The sequence below is a fragment of the Cydia fagiglandana genome, chromosome 13 (genome assembly GCF_963556715.1).
Source record: "Cydia fagiglandana chromosome 13, ilCydFagi1.1, whole genome shotgun sequence".
In the NCBI taxonomy this organism is placed as follows: domain Eukaryota; kingdom Metazoa; phylum Arthropoda; class Insecta; order Lepidoptera; family Tortricidae; genus Cydia; species Cydia fagiglandana.
The window spans coordinates 6,170,009-6,194,061 of record NC_085944.1 but is presented as its reverse complement, the minus strand read 5'-3'; the positions used below and the strand labels follow the sequence as shown (position 1 = coordinate 6,194,061).

Below are 24,053 nucleotides of genomic sequence, written 5' to 3'. Positions count from 1 at the left end.
ACTGTTACTCGCCCCAAGCAATATTAACTACCCTGTTCTCTTACCCCACATGACCTCGCTCATTAAATTTCAATGTAGGAACATTAATTACAACAACAGGATTTTCAGAGCTTGTCTAAAATAATGCATGTACATGTTTCTAGTAGTTTTATTATGCTACAGATGTAACATGTCATTGTTTAGAAAATTTAAAAAACAGCATCAGTATGTCAGGTCTCCATGATTCCTTTCAGCCATCTATTCGACTAATCCAGACTAATCAGAACTACAGATTAAAATAAAAACCCTTCATATTTCGTCTATTTCTGTTATGTTGGAGAACATGGATTTTAGGTTTTCCGATTTTGTTCGGTTGAATGTTATCTGTGCTACAAAGAAACGTCATAGCTGACAACGCACGCCGTCGACGTCAACTGTCAAAACGACATCGAAAATATGAAAATATTATAATTTTGAAACGTAATACAATAATTACAATATCAATAAAAGATGAAACTGGGATAAAAGGGAGTGTATTTCATAATTGTGAATTGAGTTTAATTTATACTTAAGATGGCAATAAACTCCGTTAAAGATTTTGGAAAAGCTTGGTGGTCTGAGGTGTACAATCGAATAATAGGAGCGGCCGTGTTCCTGGACGACTACAGCTCAGAATGTTTACATTGGGACGGAGGATTGTTGAATCTCATATACGGGGGAGCTGTCTCTGTGAAGAGCTTATCGCCTTTTGAGGTATGGCTTTCAAACTTTTGAAAATTACCCTTTCCTCATTCAAGGTTTCGTAAATTAAGATAATTTGTTGAAATGTAAATTATGATTATTTACTGTAGAGAGCTGTAGTTTAAGCTGCTTATTATCATATACAGGACTATAATCTTATCAGGAATACTATAGAAATATTAGGGAAGGTTGCAAAGTGTGTCATATTTACCTTCTGATTGGCAGGCTGTTGGCCAAGAAGGAAATTTTAAGGTATCCTAATGTTGAATTTAGAGCTTTGTTTACAATTTGGAGAGCTAAAAAATCTTAAAATATCATATACGAGTGCCAACTTGTCGCTTTATTGCATACACATTACACAAATTGTCACATTTTATGAATTTAGATTCCATTGTCAACAATATTATTCTCTACATCATATGGGGCATTATCTATGAAAAGGCACCTTATTGTCGATGATGATTATGTCATGCGGCATGGTATTTATATCAGAGCATCGTTAAATAATGATAACTTTACATAGATAACATCACAAATTTCTTTTTAGTTTGCAACAAAAGACCAAAAGAAAGCAGTGTTCATCACTCAATCCGCGAGCACACAGCTCCGCACAGTCCGAGAGATCATCAAACATAGTGATTTTGCTCACTGCATGTTGATATGCACCGTCAGCCTGGATGTGATTTATCTAGAGCTGAATGAAGGGAAGGATGTGAGCGATATGGTGGCGACGGGGAAGGCTCCCATGGAGGCTACTAAGCAGTTGGAGGGGATGCTGTTGGAATGGATCGGTAAAAAAGTATGCACCTTGTAACTTGGATGTATTGGTTTTTTATATCTTGTACTATCTCCACACTTTTCAAAATAATTAATTTAAATGGGCACCAGTAGAAAAATACTCTGTAAACTTACCTCAAACCATGCTCCAATGTCTTATAATATATAATTTTTAGGGTTCCGTACCCAAAGGTTAAAAACGGGACCCTATTACTAAGACTCTGCCGTCTGTCTGTCTGTCACCAGGCTGTATCTCAGAACCGTGATAGTTAGGCAGTTAAAATTTTCACAGATGATGTATTTCTGTTGCCGCTATAACAACAAAACTAAAAACAGAATCAAATAAATATTTAAGTGGGGCTCCCATACAACAAACGTGATTTTTTTGCCGTTTTTTGCGTAATGGTACGGAACCCTTCGTGCGCGAGTGTTGTAATAAAAAATATTCACAAATTTTTCAGCAATGTGCCGTAGAAGTGGTTCATCTCCCGCTATTCACAATATCACCAACAAATGTAGTGTTCCTCACACCCCCATACCACAAAGTATATCCAGCATATGACGGCAAACTCACAACAGAGTCAGCATCCATAGACCTGTACACGCTGAACAAAGAGGAGCGGGCTCAAGTGCGGAGGCTGGCTAGTGGTTTGAACAGTATTATGGAGTCTATGAATTTGAAAGAGGATGTGTATTACATGGGAACTTTCAGCTCATTGATAGCTGGGGTGTTGGAAAATTCGCCCGTTTGTTTGGCTCGGAGAAAGGTAAATCCTAATTTAGTTAGATGCAAAGTCAGATTGATCAGACATTGCTTATGTTGTTTTTGCTGTTACCATTTGGTACAGGGTTAGGTCGCAACCAAAAATATGCTCCAGTGTCTTTAATTTTCTTGAACAGAGAAACTATTGTTTTTTCTGCATGTGTTATGCTATGTTCTGTTCTAATCTTTATAATTTAACTTACTATTATGACGTTGTTATGTTTCATTCTAGAATTGCACAAGTCCCGCGTCCCTAATCGTCATAGACCGCACTCTAGATGTCTGCGGAGTGACCAGCCATTCAATGGAATCTGTCCTCGACAAGATTATGACAGTTTTGCCAAGGTTTCCAGGACACAGCAACGATGTCGCGGTTGATATGTCGCCGTTGTGTGAAGCTAATGTGTGAGTATATTAGTGGTTACAAATTCTTCTTCTCTGTCGTATCGCTCTTGACAGAGTGGTCGTGGTCACGTTGAGGCGTCCGCATCGGTAGTAGAGGCGGACACAGCTCTTCGCACAATCTCCCGCCATCTCTCCCTGTTGGCAGACTGTCTGGCATAGTCAGATACGCGGTTTCCCGCTGCGGATTTTATTTGGTCAGTCCAGCGCATAGGTGATCTGCCGCGCGATCTGGTTCCCTCCAAATAGTAGCTAATAATAAAAAAAAACAAAAGTTATGGAAAGCAGATCTAAGTAGAGTGATCGTAGATTGCTCTCTGGATGTCTGTGTGGAGTGACCAGTCACGTGATGGAATCTGTTCTCAACAAGTTTATGGTAGTGCTGCCAAAGTTTCCAGAGGGCCTACCGCGAACGACGTCCGACGTGTTGCCTCTCTGTCGCATTTGTAAATTCGTACGTAAGTGTGCCAGGGAGGCAACACGTCGAACGTGGTTCGCGGTAGGCCCTCAGGACACAGCAACGAGGTTGCCATTGTATGAGGCTAATTTGTAGGTAAGCATTTTAGAAGAACTTTAAGTACCTATCGTATTTTTAAAATATGATTGTTGATTATTTTGATATGCTAGGAACCTAACTATTGGTGTGACACTATTTATTTTACTGAAGGTCGGCTTTATAGCAGTTTCAAATGTATTAAAAAGTAGCGTTCGTAAGCGCTCACTCAAGCGCTCCTTTAGGGCGAAGAAAACTTATTACCGTATTTCATTTTTCGTAATGTCCACGTTGTAAAGTCGTTACAATCAACTAAAAGTATAATAATATACAATAGATTATCGACTTCTCTTACCTGAAATTCCTCTTCCAGAATCTCGCATCCAGAAGACCTCCAGCTCGCCCCCGGCTGCCTTTACCACGCCAACGATGACGCCTGCACTTCCACCTTCGACCACATGATCAACAAGAGCCAGAAGGAGGTCATGTTTCACCTCTACAACAAGCTGTCCAAGATAGATGTGCAGAGGTACTTCTTTGATACTTGGTGAATCTCATGTCGTGGGAACCTTTTACATCTCCAAATTTAATGTGTTATTTACGATAGAAACATATACGTCTATGTTATTTATTTTAACAATATTATAACACAATGTTTACTCAGATATTGGCTGTTGTATTTATAAATGTTTCAAAAGTAAGGACGCTACGCATGAAGAATTTCGTACATTGACCCCCCCATTTCCTATCTATCGCACGCGCGTAATTATATTGCTATCCCGCTCGCACAGTGATATTTTCCGCTGGCATCATCGGCGGGACAGCAATATAATTATTCGCGTGCGAAAGAAAAAGGAAACGCCCGGTCAATGTACGAATTACTTCGTGCATAGCGTCCTTGTCGTTACACTGTAAATGTTGTATTGCCTTGTGAAAGAGCCCTTGAGGCCTAATTGCATTTTTTTTTAAATTTTGAGGTCGCCGAGTCCCAAGATGCTGCTCAAGGTCACGCCTCAGAGCATTGAGAAGATCGTCGCGGCCGCTAAAGGTAAAACAACATACAAACATAGTGTTCTTTTTCTTCTTTCTTTCTTCTTCCTGGCGTTATCCCGGCATTTTGCCACGGCTCATGGGAGCCTGGGATCCGCTTGACAACTAATACCATAATTTGACGTAGGCACTAGTTTTTACGAAAGCGACTGCCATCTGACCTTCCAACCCAGAGGGGAAACGGCCTTATTGGGATTAGTCCGGTTTCCTCACGATGTTTTCCTTCACCGAAAAGCGACTGGCAAATATCAAATGATATTTCGTACATAAGGTCCGAAAAACTCATTGGTACGAGCCGGGGTTTGAACCCGCGACCTCCGGATTGAAAGTCGCACGCTCTTACCGCTAGGCCACTAGCGCTTCAACTTCAATAGGGAATATTACGTAAAACTCGGCATAGCGGGCGTCACTAACTCAATCACATGGCCTACCGTGAAACACGACGGTCGAAAGTTCGGTTTGTGCCTCTGCTCATCAGCACCATGTACAGTCAGCAGCAGAAGTTGCTAAGCGGGCCAGGTGTTCAAAATGATCTTGACGTGACTTTATTGTTGAGAGAATAAGAGGGTGTCAAGGTAATTTTGAACACCTCGCCCGCTTAGCAACATCTACTGCTGACTGTACTTACATCAGTCTACACATTCTATTGCAATTAAGATGTCTTGATCATAAGCATAGAATAAATAATAGTACTAGGTACAGAAAACTCACTCTCTAACAAAACGCGTCTGTCACGATCAGCACAGATATGGCCGCTACGTAGCGACAGCACCACGCGCGGCTTATGGCAAACCCCAAAATTGGGGTCGAACGGATGTACTTTTAGCTACCTGTACCAAAGCGACGGGAGGAAGGGGCACGAATAATATCTTTGTGCCCCGGGTTATCTCGCCTGCAAGTGGTCCTCCTGCTGTTTAACGGAAGAGATAGCAACAGAGAAGGAAAACTTGAAACAAACCCGGCTCGGTGCCAGCCGTCATGCACCTGCAGCCGATCCGACTCCGCGCGTATTGACTTGTCTTTCCCGCGGATCTAGTCGGTGAGGCCGAGAGAGAGCCACGGGTCTTGGGCAGCCCCGTGTCTCTTCGTTTGTGTCCCAGGCGATGCAGTGTCTGTGGAGAGGAAACTTCACCCACGACGGTTTGCCGCGTGGAAAACAACACGGGGAGTGGCAGTGACCAGTAATAAGTCCAAACAGATAGGCGTAAGTTAGGACGCTAGGGGTCACTCCTGACAGTGGGAGGGTCCTTCGTAGGCCCACTGATCAGTTACCGCCCGCTTAAGCCGGGCAGCCCCCGGTCAGTTAGGTACTGATCCGCCTCGGTGCCGGTCTGTTCCTTTTGGGTGTAGGGAGCACTAGCCTTCAACTAGACGACCGGCGTCGTAACGTACTTCACCTGCTGAAAGACAGTCAAAAAGAAATAATAACACAACCCGCTTATCCATGCGCATTGCGACATGGAATGTCCGTACTATGAGGACAGGCCTCCCGGACACCGTGGGAGGCTCAAGTAACAGCAACGCATGCGACCTGCGTAAGACGGCTGTAATCAGCATGGAATTAGATAGGCTTAACATATCAATAGCAGCCCTACAAGAAACCAGGCTACCTGATGAAGGCTCACTGCGCGCGGCACAATACACGTTCTTCTGGAGAGGTAAGGGGCCTGATGCTGTTCGTGAGCATGGTGTTGGCTTCGCCGTTCGCAATGATTTGCTTAAAGCAATCGAAAAACCTCATGGGGTCTCTGAGCGCATAATGGTGTTGCGAGTTAACACAACCAGCGGCTACATTACACTCATCTCCGCGTACGCTCCAACACTACCATCAACGGACGAGGCCAAGGACCAATTTTACGACCAGCTCCATGAAACAGTGCGCGGTGTAAAATCTTCCGATCGCCTGTATATTCTAGGCGATTTTAACGCTAGAATTGGTCAAGACCGTGATGCGTGGCAGAACTGTATTGGTGAACATGGTATCGGTAAACAAAACGAAAATGGCCAGCGTCTGCTAGAGTTTTGTTCTAGAAACCTACTGTGCGTCACCAATACATACTTTAAGGGAAAATTATCGCGCAAAGTTTCATGGAAACATCCTCGCTCGGGTCATTGGCATCAGCTGGATATGATCCTCTCCAGAAAGAAAGACCTCCGGGAGACACTCCACACCAGAACCTTTCACAGTGCAGAATGTGACACCGATCACTCCTTGGTGGTGGCGCGCGTTGCCTTCACTCAGAAGAAAATCCATTCGTCCAGACCTCCTGGTAAGAAGAAAGTCAACGTTCTGAATACTAGGAATGACGAGATGGTCAGTGAATTTGGGGAGTTGGTAAAAAGCGCGCAATCAACCTGGAGTGAGAATGCACAAGTAGATGACATGTGGAGGAGCATCAGAACGTTGCTAACAGACACTGCCTGCTCAATTTTCGGTTACCAGGAAACTAAAACCAAGGATTGGTTCGCCGAAAACTCAGAGCATTTAAAACCTCTTCTTGACTCCAAGCGTGAAGCTGCATTGAAACACCGCATGAAGCCCACTCTTGAAACACGGGAAGACCTTAAAAACGCCACGTCAACTCTACAGCGAAATGCACGATACTTTGCAAATGTGTACTGGACGAACCTGTGCACAAATATTCAAAAGTGCGCTGACGTCGGTAACTTCAGCGGTGTTTACTCAGGCATCAAGCAGGTCCTGGGTCCTGTACCTAAAAAGACAGCCCCTCTTAAAGAAGTGGACGGTACTGTCATAACTGATAGCTGCCGCCAACTCGGACGATGGGTGGAACATTACACCAAACTTTATTCGAACCCAATTGCTATTGACCCAGAGGCCCTAGCACACACGCCAAAACTAGCAACTTGGGTCGAACTAGAGGCGCCACCTTCTATAGAGGAATTTCATAAGGCTGTGCAGCAGCTGAAACGCGGAAAGAGTCCTGGCAGTGATGGTACTCAAGCAGACATCATAAAGCTCGAGTGTATGGGTCCAATTCTGCATAGTCTGTTGTGGAAATGCTGGGAGGAAGGAAAATTCCCACAGGATATGCGCGATGCGAACATCATCACATTGTACAAAGGGAAGGGAGACCGCGGTGATTGCAACAATTACCGGGGCATTTCCCTCCTTAGTATTGTGGGCAAGTTATTCGGTCGGGTAGTTCTTTCAAGGCTACAGCAACTTGCCAATCGCGTATATCCCGAAAGCCAGTGTGGATTCCGTGCCCAGCGTTCTACAACGGATATGATCTTTACACTTCGGCAGATTCAAGAAAAGTGTAGAGAGCAGAGAACACCCCTTGTTGTCGCGTTCGTTGACCTGAATAAGGCCTTCGACACCGTCAGCAGGGAAGGGCTTTACTCCGTACTAGAACACATTGGATGCCCCCCAAAACTATCGAGTCTAGTGAAGTCGTTTCACGAGGGTATGCAAGGTGCAGTGGTATTTGACGGTACCGTGTCTGACCCGTTCTCTATGCGTCGAGGTGTTCGGCAAGGCTGCGTACTGGCGCCTACCCTGTTTGGTATTTTCTTCTCGTTACTGCTGAAAACTGCGTTCGGTGACGACCAACAGGGTATCCATCTTCATACGAGGGCTGACGGAAAACTATACAATGTGTCTCTATTAAAGTCTAAGCAAAAACGAGACGATTTATTCGTTGACAGTTTGCTTTTTGCCGACGACGCAGCCTTCATCGCCACATCGCAGCATGAGCTTCAGACCATTATGGACAAGTTTTCGCGTGCCTGTGCTCTATTCTCTATGTCCATAAATCCCCGGAAAACTGTCGTACTGGCTCAAGGGTGTGCGGAAACACCGACAATCCTGTTGGATGGCGCCCCGCTCGAGTCAGTCGACAAGTTTTGCTACCTCGGGTCGACGGTGACTAACAATCTCTCGCCGGATGCAGAAATTGACGTTCGAATCGGGAAAGCGGCTACGATGTTTGGGAAGTTGAGTACAAGAGTATGGCAAAATAAACATCTTACCAGGAAAACCAAGATGGTTGTTTATCAAACGTGCATCCTGAGCATACTCTTGTACGGGGCTGAGACCTGGACCTCGTATGCCAAGCACGAACGTCGTCTTAACGCTTTCCACATGCGCTGCATCCGGAACATTTTGGGCATACACTGGAAGGATAGGGTCACAAACGAGAGGGTGCTTGAGATTGCTCAGCTGCCCAGCCTCTTTGCGCTGCTAAAGCAGAGACGCTTACGTTGGCTGGGGCATGTGCATCGAATGCAACCTTCTCGTTTACCGCGGCGTGTTTTGCTTGGTGCCATAGCTGATGCCAAGAGAAGCGTCGGTCGGCCAATGTTACGACATAAGGATTGCGCCAAGCGAGACATGCTCGCCTTCAACATCCCGGTACATAAATGGGAGGAACTTGCCGAGGACAGAGTCTAGTGGCGCAAACTGGTTTTTGACGGGCGTAAAATTCACGATGACGCTTGGTTTAAGACACTCGCAAGTAAGCGAGCCAAGCGACATCAGCCCAACACATGTTCACCACGGGCACATTACACCTGCCAGGCCTGTGGGCGTGTTTGCCGCTCCCGTATTGGCTTACACAGCCACGAAAAACGTTGTCTCCCTACCTGACACTGTTTGTATAGTCTGTAATAGACTCGAAGGCAGATGATGACCAAAGCGACGAAATCGCGGAGTGAGCCACGCCTGTCATAAGTCATAAGTCTCAAGTCAAAGATCATAAGTCTAAACCTAAATTAGCCTGAGGCATTGTTCCGAGGACACTGGCCGCGTTCCCCCTCTGCACAGTGAGGCTTTTTTTGCGCATAAAATGCGCCTGCTCGTAGGTCGCCAGACTCGCCAGACACCCAGACTAGTTTGGTAGAATTTTTTTTTACCAGTTTTCTGGTGTCTGACGACTAAGGACCGAAAGTTTCAATCGCAAGTGCCGCAAATACATAATACGTTTTCAAAAATGCATAAAATTTTCAGGCAACTACGACATAATAGAAAAGCACATCGGCGTACTGCAACAGGCGTTAGGCGTGGTCCACACGCTGAAGTCCCCCAAGCGTTCGCAGGTGGAACTGCTGCAAAATTTAGAGCGGCAGGTGCTGCAGAGTCTGGCCGCTAGTCGCGACTCCACCAGCGTACTCCACCAGGTAAGGCCTTAGCCTCCTATAGTTCGTTTTTTTTTGCATTAGAAAGAACTCCACAGAAGCAAGCGTGCAGTTTTTATCAGACTCTTTAATTGTTAATAATTATTGAATTATCTAATGTACGAGTAGCATGGTCAATACATATAATTTACTTCAAATTATTACCGCTAAAAGTGCCGGATTTGGAACCACAAGCTTACTTCTGCCACAGGGCGGACACGCCGTACATCGAAAATCATTTGCGTTTATATGTGTGCACGGCACGTCTGTACACGCGTCATTGTGTGAGTAAGTGGCTTAGGGCTGACTCGTGCGGCGCGCGGGGAAGGTGAAGCCGAGGTTTGCCGAGGCCGGCCGAAGGACACGACGAGCGGCCTGCTGCGTTGCATAATTCGACCGAAATACGTAAAAAAACAAAATATAGTAAGTAAGTAAGTAAGTAAGTAAATATTCTTTATTGCACCAATAACCATACATCTCACATACATGTAAAATTACAAAGAAATTTTAGTGTTACAATAGAACCCGGTAACAACAGGCGGTCTTATCGCTAAAAAGCGATCTCTTCCAGACAACCTTTAAAATATAATTAAAATATAGGTTTATGTTTAACAAAATATAGGTTTATGTTTTATTTCGCTCCAATTGTTGAATTGGCTTTGTCAGTTTATAGTCCTGCACGTACTTGGACTTTCAACACGCCATTATTAAATGTACCTTATTGTTGATGCCTATTGATTATTTTATATAACATACATAATTATTTCTTAAATTCTTAAAATTAAATTAAAAATCAAACGCGAATGTCCCGCGACCAACAAGTTCTTTTTTGTGAAAAGAGTGTTAAACTAAAAATAAAACATTTACGAGGAATATCTGTGTAGAAGGTCTAGTTACCTTAGGTACTTTAAATAATAAATGTTGGCTTAACATTCACAAATTCAACGAACGGGTTTTAATTCATATGATATTATTATTTTTACGCAAAAGTATAGCCTTATTTACTGATACATATTTCGTCTCTTTGGAAAACTATATTATTATTCATTTCTACAATAAGTAGGTAGGTATCCATACTACCCGTACATCGCACAATACACCGGCATTTTGAACGTTGCGTCATCGCGTCGCGGCGTCGCTAGCCGAACTGAGCGTACGTCAGGAGTCCGTCAGAACTTAGTCGCGGGGCGAGGTAATCCGAGTCGGGGCGGGGCGGTGCGTGTCCGTTCTGTATGATAATACTATTACTTATTCTGTGCTTCTGCGTAGTTCTTTCTAATGCTAAAAAAACGCACTGTAAGACCCAGGGTCATTTTTGCAGTTTTGAATTTGGTACAGTCGCCATCAAATATATCGGAGCTGCCGAGGTGGTCAAAAATATCTGAACACGCACTCTAGCGCCTTGAAAATAGAGGCGTGTTCCGATATTTGTGAGCACCTTGGGCGCTCCGATATATCTGATGGCGACTGTACCTTCTTTTATTCCACTATAGTTCTAAATTCGATCTTAATTTGTTCTTTTTAAACAAACTCAGGACTTAGTGTTATTCAAAAACGCGCTAAAAGCCTCAAGTAGCTACTATAATCTATTTTTTAATTCCGTAGACTAAAATGACATAATATTCCATAGTATGAAATGTCATTTTAGTCTACGGAAAGAAAAAATAGATTCTAATTGCTTGTCTTAATCTGTCATTTGACTTATTTATTTGTAAGAATGGGATAAAACATAAATTAACTAATTGAGGCTTGTAAAGTTTTATAGGTTAGAGCGTTTTCCTATTGTCCAGTCAGCAGCAGAAGTTGCTAAGCAGGCAAAGCGGGCAAACTGAACACACCTCTATTCATCACGGCCTAGTTTCTTTCGTAAAAATTAGTCTGCGCCGAGCGACAGTATAATAGATACTATAAGGGTCGGTTGCACCAAGCTGTTCGTATCGTTAAAGAGTTTGCAAAATGGAAAGTTCCATAGTAAAGCGCCGGGGCGCGCCGGCTGACGTTGATCAGTCTGTCAAATGTGGTTGGTGCAACTGGCCGTGTAGCCAAGATGCCGATCGCTTACGCTCCGTAGCGATCGAAACGCAACTGTCACTGTCACACTAATGGGGAAGAGTGATAGAGAGACATAATGCTTTTCGTTGTCGAAGCGATAGCGATTGTAACATTGGCTAGGCCGGCTGGCCCTAATAGTTATCGATTCGACGACATCAGCGAATCGATAACTATTATATATTCATACGAGCTGCTCCTTTTTTTGCACAAAAACTCAGCCTCGCTGTGCAGAGGGGGAACGCGGCCAGCGTCCTGGGAACAACGCCTCAGGCTAATTTAGGGCTAGATTTATGATTTATTTATTTTGTTATTTAATATCTGTTTTAATAAATATTTAGTCTGTCCGTCTGTCTGTCTGTCCGTGTATGTCACAGCCACTTTTTTCCGAAACTATAAGAACTATACTGTTGAAACTTGGTAAGAAGATGTATTCTGATGTTTTGGACGTAACATTACCCAAATCCTTCGACTTAAAATAATTTTTTGGATAATAATATTAACGTTTGCTTTCTAAAATTTGTTTTCAGATCAGCCACCTAATAAAGACCAGAAAAGACCGCAACCTCCCCCTAGAAACCCTACTCGCCCTCATAGTCCACGTGTATTCCCTCACCGGCACTGAAGTTTCCTTCTCGAAACAACACGAAGACAGCCTGACTGAGACGTTGAGCGTGGCCATATTCGAGGACCATAAGACGCTGTTCGCTGACCACGGGCTGAGGGGCAGCCCGGAGCATTGCGACGACGTATCCAAGTCGATCATGGGGAGGCTGAAGGAGATTGCGATGATGAGGAGGAATTTGCAGAAGTGAGTAGATTAAAAAAAATACAAATTTCACAAAAACAAGATAAGGAGACGTTTATAAGTCATATATACTATACTAACTATTTTGGCTCAGTGATCCCAAAAGAATCCTCCTCCTCCTCCGCCAAACCTCCTCCTACAAGAAAACTCAAACCCACTCCTCTTCTCTTCTTTTCTCCTTCTCTGTAGAAGATGCTCTGAATCGAGAGTGTGCCACCTGTCCCGATCCTGCGCAACTTCCTGCCAGTTACTGACGCACGCAGAACTGAAGCACATACGATATACTATACACCTAACAACGTTTCTTAAGAGTAGTACAAAATTAAACAAATGTTACGACGCAGAAAAGTGGCCAAAAGTATTAATTAGTACCTGAAATTCGGTATATCTTTCAATTATTTATTTTATTACCATGCTGGTGAGACGTAACGATAGCATTTGGGGTTTATAGTTGTGATACATTCGATTCATGACTTTAAATCACTTAAACTTTCTAAAAGTACTTTTCTACGTCCGAAAATATAAAACCAAGTAGATAAGGTCAGTAGGTATTTTTCTTTTTATAAAATATATAATATTTATGTGGTGCTATGTTTTGGTTGACAGGTACAACTCGGTTCTAAAGCCGTGCGAGACAGGCGGGGGACACGAGTACCGTGGCGTATTACAACAGTTAGTAGAAGACCTGGTGGACACGGAGCGACCGGATCTAACGGACCTGCGACACAGGAACGAGGGACTCAAGGAATTACTGCGGAGCGGACTTAAGTGAGTACTAGACTGGTTCTTTAAAAATGATAAATAGTGGAAGACGCAAACCGATTCGTCATAAAGCCTCATCTCTAAAAGTGTTAAAAATAATTTTAACAGCAATATAATTACATTATACGTAGTAAGTATAAAAAAAAATATTTAAAAAAATTACTAATAGCTTCAACCTGCTTCAAGTATTGGATACCACAAATAATTTTATTATTGAATTTAACATTCCTGGTTTCCCGTGACTTGTAGATGTAGATCCTTGGCAGAAATATTAGCCTTTGTTCTTGCGTGGAATAACAGACTACGAATAGGTAAGACGTATGCAAAATCGAGAAATTATGTTAACTTGTTGAGTCCCATTTAGTTAAAAAAAATATGTAGTTTGAATTTCATTCCAAATTTTGAATGAAATCCCTTAATTTAAGGCTATGCGTTAGAAATTCGTTCCTGAATTACGTGTTTTTCCAGCATCCTAACGAGCAAGAAAACTCGCAGCACGAAGCACCCGCTCGACAGCCCCACCGTGATCATCTTCGTAGTTGGCGGAATTACGGCCGAGGAGTGCAAGAGAATTAACAGGTATTCATACCCAATTAATTTGCAAAAAGTCATTATTTTCAGTGTATTTTTTTACACATTTCACTTTGTTTTTCAGCATTGGAGACAACTTGCAAATGTAAATAAGAGAATTTTTATCGGGCTCTTTATTCGACATAATAAAGAAATAAAGAAGTCATTTCGATTAGCAATATTCACTTTATCACTTTAGAATTTTATAGCAAGAAACGGGGAGTCTCGGTTTGGGCACTGATGATGAGAGAAAACCAGTATCGGGAGCACACCCTAATTTTACCGCCTAACTTATGTAACTAAGGCCTGATTCGAAACAAATTTGACAAATTCAGAGTGATTTTTCTTGGATATTTTCTAGCTTACTTTATATATACACTACGACATTATAATTATCAGAATCACAAAATTATTATACCAAAAAATTTTTTTTTTATCAATTCTAAGATGATCAAAAAAATCAAATAAACGCCGCCGTCTTTTTAATTAGGCGCCAAATTGCTGTCAAAAACTTGATAAGTATGGAAGAAACTTGCACATAACTAATTTCCAACATAACCTGTTACCTAATATTATACCAATACTGAAAGGTAATTTCATTGCAATATCCATGAAACAATGAGGATCTAGACATATCTTCAAATATCTGGCGTATCAGGAATTTCGTCGATGTGGTGTCAGTTACCGGGCATTGGTTACTTTTCGACAGAGAAATCGACACCAACATCACTAAAAGAAACGGTTCGCAGCTTTAGTTTAATAATGCGGATTTCCAATATTACTTTGATAATATTTGGAGATGATCCACGATGTTTATGAGGCAATCAGCATGCTTAAGCCAGTACCCTCGAAATCGGACCAAAAAACTTGATTCAACAAAGTCCCACAGTATTGACCTATTGAACGGTATGGAGTGGAGTGTCCAAGGAATTAGTTCGTTAAAACAACAAAAACTATATGCAATATAATATTTCAAAATAAACATTGTTCTTGATAGGACTCAAACTAAGAAACTGTCAAAAAACACTGTCGGATGTATGATGGAGGGCATACAACAAAACTAACGACAGGAGCGGGAAGAAATGGAAAATGATGAATTTACTTATAAATAACAATTTTTAAACAAATTTTCAATAAATTATGGAAAAACAAATCTTGATTCAGCTAGCTTCAGTACCATTAATAGGGTTTTCAATTTGGCAGATTGAATTCGAATCAGGCCTTAACTTAACGTAACTTTTTTTGGACTAGTTAGGAGGTGAACGTAGCTCTTGAGCCAAGGGAGAGAGGGAAGTTATAGGTACATCGTTTTTTTGAGCATTCATTGCCTCATGCCTGACCTATATCTAATATGTTAATTAATTTTACTCTCGCAAATATGTTTGATTAACTGCTTTTTCATCCGCAGGACCGTGATCACGAGCGGCGTCGACACGGCCGTGTTCATCGGTTCCACAAAATTCGTCACTCCAGTGGAAGCCATGAGAGACGTCCTCGCCTTATAGCAGTACTCACCTTTGATGGCGCGCAAGAAAAGCACCAGCGCCGTCAATGACGCTTGCCGAAAGATGGTGTATTAAGTTCTGTAACTTGTCGATAGATGGCGTTATAATTAAGTGCATAACCGTGTTAATCTCGGAGTAATTAACAATGGAGCCGCCATTAACAGGCGTTCCCCTCTGTCGAAAATAGGCGGCCAATGGTCAACCACATGTCAACCATATGTATGGACTGACGTTTATCTGACATGACGTACCTATACATTTGATGTGCCCCTCCCCCGCAAAAAACGGCAGACTATTTTGTACCGAAAATTTTAGACATGGCGTCTCCGTTGGTTATATCCTCTAAGGTGTTAATCGTATAAACGAAATTCGTCACTCCAGTGGAAGCCATAATGTCCTCGCCTTATAGCAGTACTCACCTCTGATGGCGCGCAAGAAAAGCACCAGCGCCGTCAATGACGCTTGACGCTTTCTTTAACTTGTCGATAGATGGCGTTCTAAATAGGTTCCGAGAGCAAAAAGAATAGATAGTATAGAGGGGTCCTGTCATTGTCAATTTTGTAGTCACGGTACATTTACTGCCATCTATCGACACACGATTAAAACTTAAAATAAAATTGAAAATGTATAAAATAATCAAAATATGTTCACGGATAAACGATTCTTAATTTTTATTGTTCCCTACTGACCCATGTTCTTTCACTGATATGTGTTAAAATTGTTAAATACCAAACGGTGTCGTTAACGCCATCTAGCCGAGAATAGTAAAAAGGTAATGGCGCCATCTATTCGAGAACGACTTTTCCTTGGCCGTCCGAGGCACGTTTTTTTCTTAGACTTTATTTATCTTATACGGAGTTATATATATCTCTGCCGAGAGTAAATGGAGCTGCTTGGTGGGGATTTGGACTGGGCGCATGCTCACAGGAAGACGAGGATCAGAGAGCGGAGTTTTAAAAAATCGTACCGCTTTTTTTTTAGAATGCAATACGGTTTCTAAAAATTTAATTAGTTATCTTGAGGATTTTCTCTAGTGACTTCATAGATTCGAATCTTGATTTTCTTACTTTCGCTCGTAAGAAATCACGAACAGTCTAAAACGCACTTTAAAATTTTGTAACAATTTATGCACAAAAGCTAAAAATATGAAAATTTTATTTTTGTGTATTGCTTTTTGTTAGGGAAATCGGGTATTGGCCTACTGATTTCCATAGGTATGTAATTTCTTAAATTCTTACATTATAATTATAACATATAACGGGGTACCTAGCTAAGCTTTTATGACCCTTACCGTTTAAGTGTCGTCGTGTTTGCTAGATAATTAATGTGTATTTTGGCTGTTATTCTTATGCTAGATGTACTTGGTTGCTTCAAAAGTAACATTATACAATGTTAATCTATGTAATACTGTGAATATTTATAATACATTTTAAATGTGACATTGTCTATGAAAAGGGAACTTATTATCGATGGCGCTTACGCCATTATTAACGATGCTCCGATATAAATACAATTACGCTGTGTGGCGTAAGCGCCATCGACAATAAGGTCCCTTTTCATAGATAATGCCTCAAATAATTTAATTAATTGTAAGTGCAATGCAATTACAATGCAGATATAAACTGTTAAAATGTTATTAATATTATTTAATTTATTGTTTAGAGTCAAGATATGCCTATGGGTGATTTTTAATAAAAGTAGTATACTGTATTACTAAAGAAATAAAAAGATGTTATAACGTAAAAAGAGGTTTTATTAATGATTTTCACATTGGACATCATTTGATAACATTTTATAATTTAGATATTTTGTCATTAGTATTGAATTGCAGGCGTAGGTATTAACTATCCAGCGGTCACCAACCCGCGGCCCGCGGGCCTCCCTGGCTATTTTGTATGTAATATTAACTAACGACATCAATGTCTGATAATGTCATAAATATTAACAAAGCGCGGCCCGCGTCAACATCGTTAACTACTATGTGGCCTTTGGCTGCTAAAAGGTTGCCAACCGCTGAACTATACCAAAGAGTCATTGATTTATATCATTAATTATTTCTATATAAATCTTCCTTAAATATTTCCTTACCTTGAGGTGTATGTACCTACAGTCTGTATCTTTAGGTATTTAAATAAAAGTAACCAAACAATTTGTATATTTTCAGGTAGTTATAACATTTATTGGCTAACCAACCAAACACAGAGCCGCCTGGATCTGTCACTGAACGACCTGAATTTAACTTAGGTACATTATTTGATCATGTGACATGCCGTTGAGTACCGCCTGGTACTCTCTTCCCGTCTTTTCGTGGTCACGTGACTGACACAAGCCTACGTCATCATGCGACAGAGCTATATGATAATATGCGATAGCGTATATAGCGGCCATGTTATTGTGACGTAGGCTTGTGTCACTCTGGGAAGAGAAGAACATGTTTTATTATGTCATGTAAGGAGCCATTTGAGGGTAGATTTTGTTAACTTTTATTTAAATACCTAAATATAGAGAGTATAGCTATACATGTTTTTCTCGTACGATAATATCACAATTTGTCATTATTGGATGTTGACCAAGTTGTCGGTGAAAGAAACAAGGATGGTATTCAACCGGTCCAATATCTTTGTCCAATGTCATTGCGTCTCACTCTCACATTAAGCAAAATGTGAGACGCAATGCACATTGGACAAATAAATTAGGTAGGTGGAATACCACCCTAAGGCCCACTTGCACCATCCCACTAACCCATGGTTAACCCGTTAAACTATTAACCCAGTGTCAAATTGTATTGGTAACCATGGTAACAACAGGTTTAACTGGTTAACCCCGGGTTAATGGCATTCAGTGGGCCTAAGACGCGCAAAATTCATACGAATTCCTTTTGTCCATGATACAAATTCACGATCATCAACAGAACTATGTTTTCATAACTACTAGGGTAGCTTTAAAAATAGAGTTTCAAAAATTGTTATCTTATTTTCTATGATTTCAAAAGACCTTACATAATTAAGCAGGCGTTTGAAAACTGTAATACTTAGTTAATACAACAACGTTAAATAACGATAGTACTACCAATAAATCAATACAGGTATTATAACACTTTTAGGCTGCGTTTCTACCAGAGATAGGACGCGTAGCGACGTAGCGAGGGATGTGTTTGTTAAACCAATAGAATCACTTAATTTACCCATCCTCGCTCAGCGCAGCTCTAATAGTTAGGGAGGCGAATAGGGGAATTTTCGGCAATACTCGAGCGTGGCAGTTTAAGATATGAGAGATACCTTAGACCTAATAGAACAACCTTGTAAAGTATTTAGCTCTATATGTAGTGACGCGCGCCTAGGATAGACGATCAGATTAGTAAAAAAAAATGGATAGTCTGAAATACTCGAGCGCGTCAGATTAAGATATTGGGGGTTGATTTTAGTATTTAAAGACTAAATTTAACTAATCTGACGATAAGTCCTTGACGCCGCCGAGTTATAGGGTCGCGAACTTGTAAAAAAAAAACGTTAATCCGGCATTCTCGAGCGCGATTTTTTTATTTTTTATTTTGAAGAATATAATCTAAAACTTACTAAATATACAAAATCTGCCGGTTTCCGCATGACCGGAAGTGTGGAGGAGCCATTTCGTCTTCCTAAGAACGCGTTGCGGCATATAAGTCGCGAACGATACATTTTACAAAAAAAAAGTTTAAATAAACAAAAAAGGTAATTTTATTTTACACAAAAAAGGTCTCTTTACATAAGAAAGGAAAAAAAAGAAACCAAACCAAACCAAAAAACCTTTTTCGGTCAGATTAAGAGAACCCACCAACATTTTTGTCAGATTAAAAAAATATGCTTTCAGGATACCGAGATAAACCTCCCCTATGAAAATCTGACGCGCTCGAGTATTTCAAAAAAACTTTTTTTTTTGCATTTTCAAAAATTCATCGTAACTTATCGTCACGCCGAAATCGTCAGTTTTTTTAAAGGAAGCTTCCTTGGGGCCTACTTAACACCCCTTCCGAAAATCTGACGCGCTCGAGTAATTTTTTTTTTTTGCATTTTTGACTACTTTATATGCCTACCCCCACCACGCAAACCGGCAGATTAGTATACCGTTGTTATCAGAGGCACTCGGGGCATACGTAGTATGAATATCTGACGCGCTCGAGAATGCCCAAGTAACTGTTTTTTTTAACATTTTTGAAAAACCGTACACGCCAAACCCACCGCCAAAATGGTTTTTGCCATACGAGCTTTTCTTTTCGAAATTATTTTATCTTTCGATTTTGATAGGTCTCGACGGCGCCGTTGAATTACGCCATTTAGCTACCTCGCCTCCCTAACTATAATAGTTAACAATATTCTATTCGCCAGTGTTGGCCGACCGTTAATCGCAAATAACCAGTATAAATTAGTGATGTACCGACTATTGATTTGGCCGACTAGCCGACTAGCCGACTAATCGGCGCTCGAATGGCCGATTAGTCGGCCGACTAGTCGGCTAGTCGGCCAGATCATTAGTTTCGTATAAGTTCAGGTGAAAAACAATAGTTTTGCTCCTTTGGTTGCGGTATTCATCATATTACTCGTAGCTTGGTTAAAAGGTGTTCTTTACAGGTTCAAAGACTTATCACAAGAATCCTCGTTCAATTTCTGTCTTTTATTTTGCGATACTGTAGGAGGTATTTCTAAGGCTCTATTTCCCGTACGTAGTCGCCAGTTAAGAACCTATCCCCTGTGGTCAGCGTCTTTACGAGCAACGTGCCCTGTCTGTCTCTAAATTTGGCAATAATATAAATAGTTCCCCATAAAAAACTGAATAGTAATAATAGTATTTTATGCAACCGTTGTTTAAGAGAGGTCAAAAAAGGCGAGTGGCGTGAGTAACAATTTGAGGCGAAGCCGAAAATTGTTAATGAAGACGCCACAAGTATTTTTTGACTCAGTTAAACAACGTTGCATACAATAGGTACTTTTTCTACGACAAATCACTTACTTTGAAATAAAATTATAAATTTAACGAATATTTTTCATTCAAGAAATAGCAAATAATGAAGGGTACGGGCGGGAAAAGAATGAATGAAATAAAAAAAACATGTCTATGGTTCACTCATCTATCAAAGATGACAATTAAAATTAGGTTGGCAACAATGTATTTCATACAATATTTTTTAAGTGGTGATTACACGAAGTATTGTAAAAGTGCCAAAAAGATACTGCGTGTATTATGCACAAATACTTTTTTTGGGAATAGACTAAAGACTTGTCTTGACAACTATAAGATAGGGGTTTAAAGGTATGTGCACAACCCTTTAAATGACAAATAAAAGTACAGGAGTAGAAAAAAAAATTTAACTATCAAACTTGCCCATGAAATTACACGAGAATCAGTTGAGATCGACCTGTAGAGGAAAACACCAGCCCACCAACATACGATAACGATCAAACGGTCAATTATATGAAAAAAGTTTACATATGCACCTTAAATAGGTATTTTAGTAAAATAGACATAAAACATATGGTAAATATTGACTGTTGATTTCTTTGTCTTCTGTTATTCTTTCACTAATTAAGTGCCGACTAATCGGCCATTTTTGCCGACTAGTCGCCGACTAATCGCCGACTACAAATGTGGCCGGATAGTCGGCTTTCCCGACTAGTCGGCGACTAGTCGGTACATCCCTAGTATAAATTGAACCGTAAACCGTAGTGGACGGTTACAGTTTACGGTTCAATTTATAATGGTTATATAATGGCCAAAAATGGTTATTTGCATTAACTTTTCGGCCAACACTGCCATTCGCACATGCCTGGTGGTCAAGGTAACCATTGTTAGACCTTATAATGTTTCGATAAGGTTCATCAATGGCTGTGCAGTCTTTTTGCATTTTTGTGTTAAGTATAGGATAGGTAGGTTTAAGCTCTACGCTTAAGACCTACGCTTTAAGCTTTGTGACAGAGATTGGTTTGAGCCTGAAAAATAGTAATAACTAATTAATACTATTAAAATATGAAAACTATCAGTAAACACTGTACATTTCACTTATTTTCAACTGTTTTCATTCGTCTTCTAGTATACTCGTACCTTATCCTAAGATACTATCGTGTAGGTTGATATTGGATGGGATACTAGGAATGTTTATAGTTTCATTAAGTTTACATGCCTCAATGTCAGCCCCTAAACCATTGACGTATAATATCTAGGGACTGGATTTACGGGCAATAATAATGAGGCATGACAGGGGCCAGTACAGCGGCGTGAAACCGCTATAACGCGATTGGTTGATGAGTTCGCATCACGCGCGCGATTGGTTGACGAGTTCGCATTACGCGCGCTATTGGTCGCAACTAGTTGCGTTAGACTGCACGATTGTTTTTACTGCACATTTTTTGTGCCCGTAAAGCCCGTCCTTAGATATTATACGTCAATGCCCTAAACCGATAACTTGTCGGATATTAAGAGATCTATTGATAATTAACACCATTTAGTGAAATGAATATTTATAAGTAAAGGATTTTAACACTTATAACGTAATCATGAGTAGTAACTGTGCCAAGGACGAAAATATCTGGATGCACATTAAGTTAGATGTAAACACAGTAGATAAGCATTTCCTCTTATTTCTAGTACCACTTCGAACGTATTAAGACTAATAAATGCGACAACAAGTAGGTACTTATTGATAAGTTTCATCGCATGTAATCACAGAGCATGGAAGCTACATTCCTTATCTTAGTGTAATCCTTTAAATCTTGTTAAAAAATGGAACTTATTTCACGCGCTTAACAACTCTTATGAGACTCACAAGCGAGGTATAGTTGTACCAAGAAAAGTCTGCAGCGGATTTGATAGCCCACGCAGTGTAAGTGTTATTTGTACGTCATAATTTCATAGAAGTTTGATGTTTAAATGACACTTGCACTGCGTGGGCTATCAAAATCGCTGCAGACGTTTCACGGTCTAACGGTTCAATAATGAACGTAACGATAACGGGTCTCTATTGTTTCCCAAATTGTTTTAAGTCATAATATATTGTTTGTCCGAATTTTCGTTAGTCATAATTGGTTTTTCTCAGAAACGCGTAACTTTTCAGGATTGCCATAAAACAAACCTAACCTAACCTAACCTATCTATAGAATGACTTTACGAAAATCCTGAAAAGTTAACGGTTTCAGTTTTATGACTAACGATAATATGACAAACAATACATTATGACTTAAAACTTTATGGGAAACAAAGGGACCCCAACGATAACAATAGATTACTAATGATTTAAATATTAGAAACATATTTTTATGGACCAAAAACGGAATTATGTAGATGTTAAACTGGCGGAACGAGGATCCGGGTATGGAGTAAGTATAAAGTAAAAGGAGTGAAATTTAATCTCTTGTGGTAGAAAAGTTGTAAGTGACCAGCAGTCAGCTGTTAATAACAGAGGGGCTACCACGAAAACCGTTTTTCGCAAATTGCGGGGATCTTTCTCTTTTACTCCAATGAAGGCGTAATTAGAGTGACAGAGAAAAATTCCCGCAATTTGCGAACTTCGATTTTCACGGTTATAGCCCAGTTCCAAATCTCCAGAATAGCGCTAGAGTAGCTAAGAACGTAGGCGTTATTGACAGAGTGTATAGTGCGCTGTCAATGATTTGATTTTTTTTTATCGAATAATCTAGGTATTGTATGTTTACGAATAAAGTAATTCTTATCATTAACACCAACCACATATTGTCCGCAGCACATGCCCGACCCCTGGTACAGTCGCCGTTAGATATATCGGAGCGGCCAAGGTGCTCACAAATGTCTGAGCACGCCTCTATTGTCAAGGCGTTAGAGTACGTGTTCAGATATTGTGAACACCTTGGCCGCTCCGATATATCTGATGGCGACTGTACCAGATGCTCACCTCCCATACCTATATTTATGGTTTTTTGACGGACACTTTTTGATACTTACATGGAGATTGTTTTCATTGCTTCTACCTTCTATAGATCCGGGTCTTAAGATAGTCAAATTAATTACAATATACGTCTATAAAGAGATGGATATTTCGAGAGGAGACTTTGACTGTTTAACTAGATGTCGCTGTACAGCTCCGTACCTATCCACATTTTGTAGTGACGAGTTTTTTACTCATTGACATCTGATAATTCATTTTAAGTCTTATGTAAGTGAATTAACTCGTAACATGAGATGGGGCCAAATTCGACATGTACAATACTGTCAGATTTCGCATCCACGTCAAATCAACAGTTGATTTTATTGCATACTGAGTGTTGTTTCCATCAACGGTGGATAATATCATTTGGTACAACCAAAACTCCACTCTAAACTAAGGGTGGTTCGGTTTGGTTTGCTTGTCACCCTAACTGTGGATTGTTAATGTCAAATTTTGACATTGTACCTACGTACTTATTCGAGAACTTATGATTTTTCCCACATCAACGGGAGATCAACACGATACGTCAAACGTCGCTTGTCGAATAGGGGTCCGTTATGTATGACTTTAAAATTCATTGTGATCTAATCGCCAGAAACATCGCCTCCTTTCCTGAAGTCTGCGTTGGCGTATATTGCCGTTTTGTTCCTGTAGAGGGCGCATACGATCGAGCCGCGACCGCGGTAGCGGGTCATTACGTGGCCTTTGGCTTTTAGGCCATTCACGATTCCCTGTAAGAAAATGATAAATTGTATTATCTACTGTATTTATTTGTTTTCACGCAAACTAAATTTGATGGCTATCTGCTATTTATAAAACAAAAAGTACCTCGGTAACTCCAAACTCGTATTCCACTTGCATAGGCAGCAACTGATGATGTATCCGCGCTTCATCCACTGCCTCCTTGATAGTCTGCTGGAACCATAGCTTGCGAATGGCCACCTGAAATTGTCAAAGGCAAATATATTTTTGAGAACAGGTCAATTCGAACGTGCACCTGACATCAAACCGATATTTGGATAATGTAACCGATATTTGAAGAGGCAAGAAGCCGTATTTTATTGTTTACCTATAGTCGAATAATT

At 40.7% G+C, this 24,053-nt stretch overlaps 2 protein-coding genes and 1 long non-coding RNA gene across 5 annotated transcripts in view; 1 reads left to right on the top strand and 2 right to left on the bottom strand.

The window, feature by feature from the left end:
• LOC134670121 (uncharacterized) overlaps positions 1-24,053 on the bottom strand; it is a 385,516-nt gene that overhangs the window by 29,010 nt on the left and 332,453 nt on the right. The gene's annotated exons all lie outside the window — the stretch shown is intronic.
• LOC134670086 (sec1 family domain-containing protein 2-like) lies at positions 449-16,732 on the top strand. Of its 3 annotated transcripts, none has more exons than XR_010099012.1 (12): positions 449-732; positions 1,268-1,519; positions 1,959-2,264; positions 2,493-2,665; positions 3,529-3,684; positions 4,133-4,203; positions 9,178-9,347; positions 11,924-12,204; positions 12,808-12,969; positions 13,432-13,542; positions 14,942-15,159; positions 15,919-16,732. XR_010099012.1 is itself a non-coding variant. In XM_063527766.1 (11 exons), the coding sequence occupies exons 1-11, from the start codon at positions 553-555 to the stop codon at positions 15,036-15,038; spliced, it is 1,959 nt and encodes a 652-aa protein (XP_063383836.1). In that variant the 5' UTR covers positions 449-552; the 3' UTR covers positions 15,039-15,494. The 3 variants fall into 3 exon arrangements, 1 of the variants encoding a protein (XP_063383836.1); XR_010099011.1 differs by lacking the exon at positions 15,919-16,732 and adding an exon at positions 15,386-15,439; XM_063527766.1 differs by lacking the exon at positions 15,919-16,732 and having other exon boundaries at positions 14,942-15,494.
• LOC134670116 (glutathione hydrolase 1 proenzyme-like) overlaps positions 22,247-24,053 on the bottom strand; it is a 41,143-nt gene continuing 39,336 nt past the window's right edge. Inside the window, exons 9-10 of the mRNA XM_063527804.1 lie at positions 23,797-23,910; positions 22,247-23,699 (exon numbers count right to left, since the gene is read on the bottom strand). Coding sequence (XP_063383874.1) covers positions 23,553-23,699; positions 23,797-23,910 — 261 coding nt within the window. The 3' untranslated portion in view covers positions 22,247-23,552. The remainder of the gene's footprint in view (positions 23,700-23,796; positions 23,911-24,053) is intronic.

What these genes read in the sequence shown, in the direction of transcription:
- LOC134670086 (XM_063527766.1), top strand. Translation starts at nt 553, where the DNA reads ATGGCAATAAACTCCGTTAAAGATTTTGGAAAAGCTTGGTGGTCTGAG. An exon ending in GATCGTCGCGGCCGCTAAAG is followed by an intron (nt 4,204 to 9,177) that starts GTAAAACAACAT and finishes TAAAATTTTCAG; the next exon opens with GCAACTACGACATAATAGAA. An exon ending in CCACCAGCGTACTCCACCAG is followed by an intron (nt 9,348 to 11,923) that starts GTAAGGCCTTAG and finishes ATTTGTTTTCAG; the next exon opens with ATCAGCCACCTAATAAAGAC.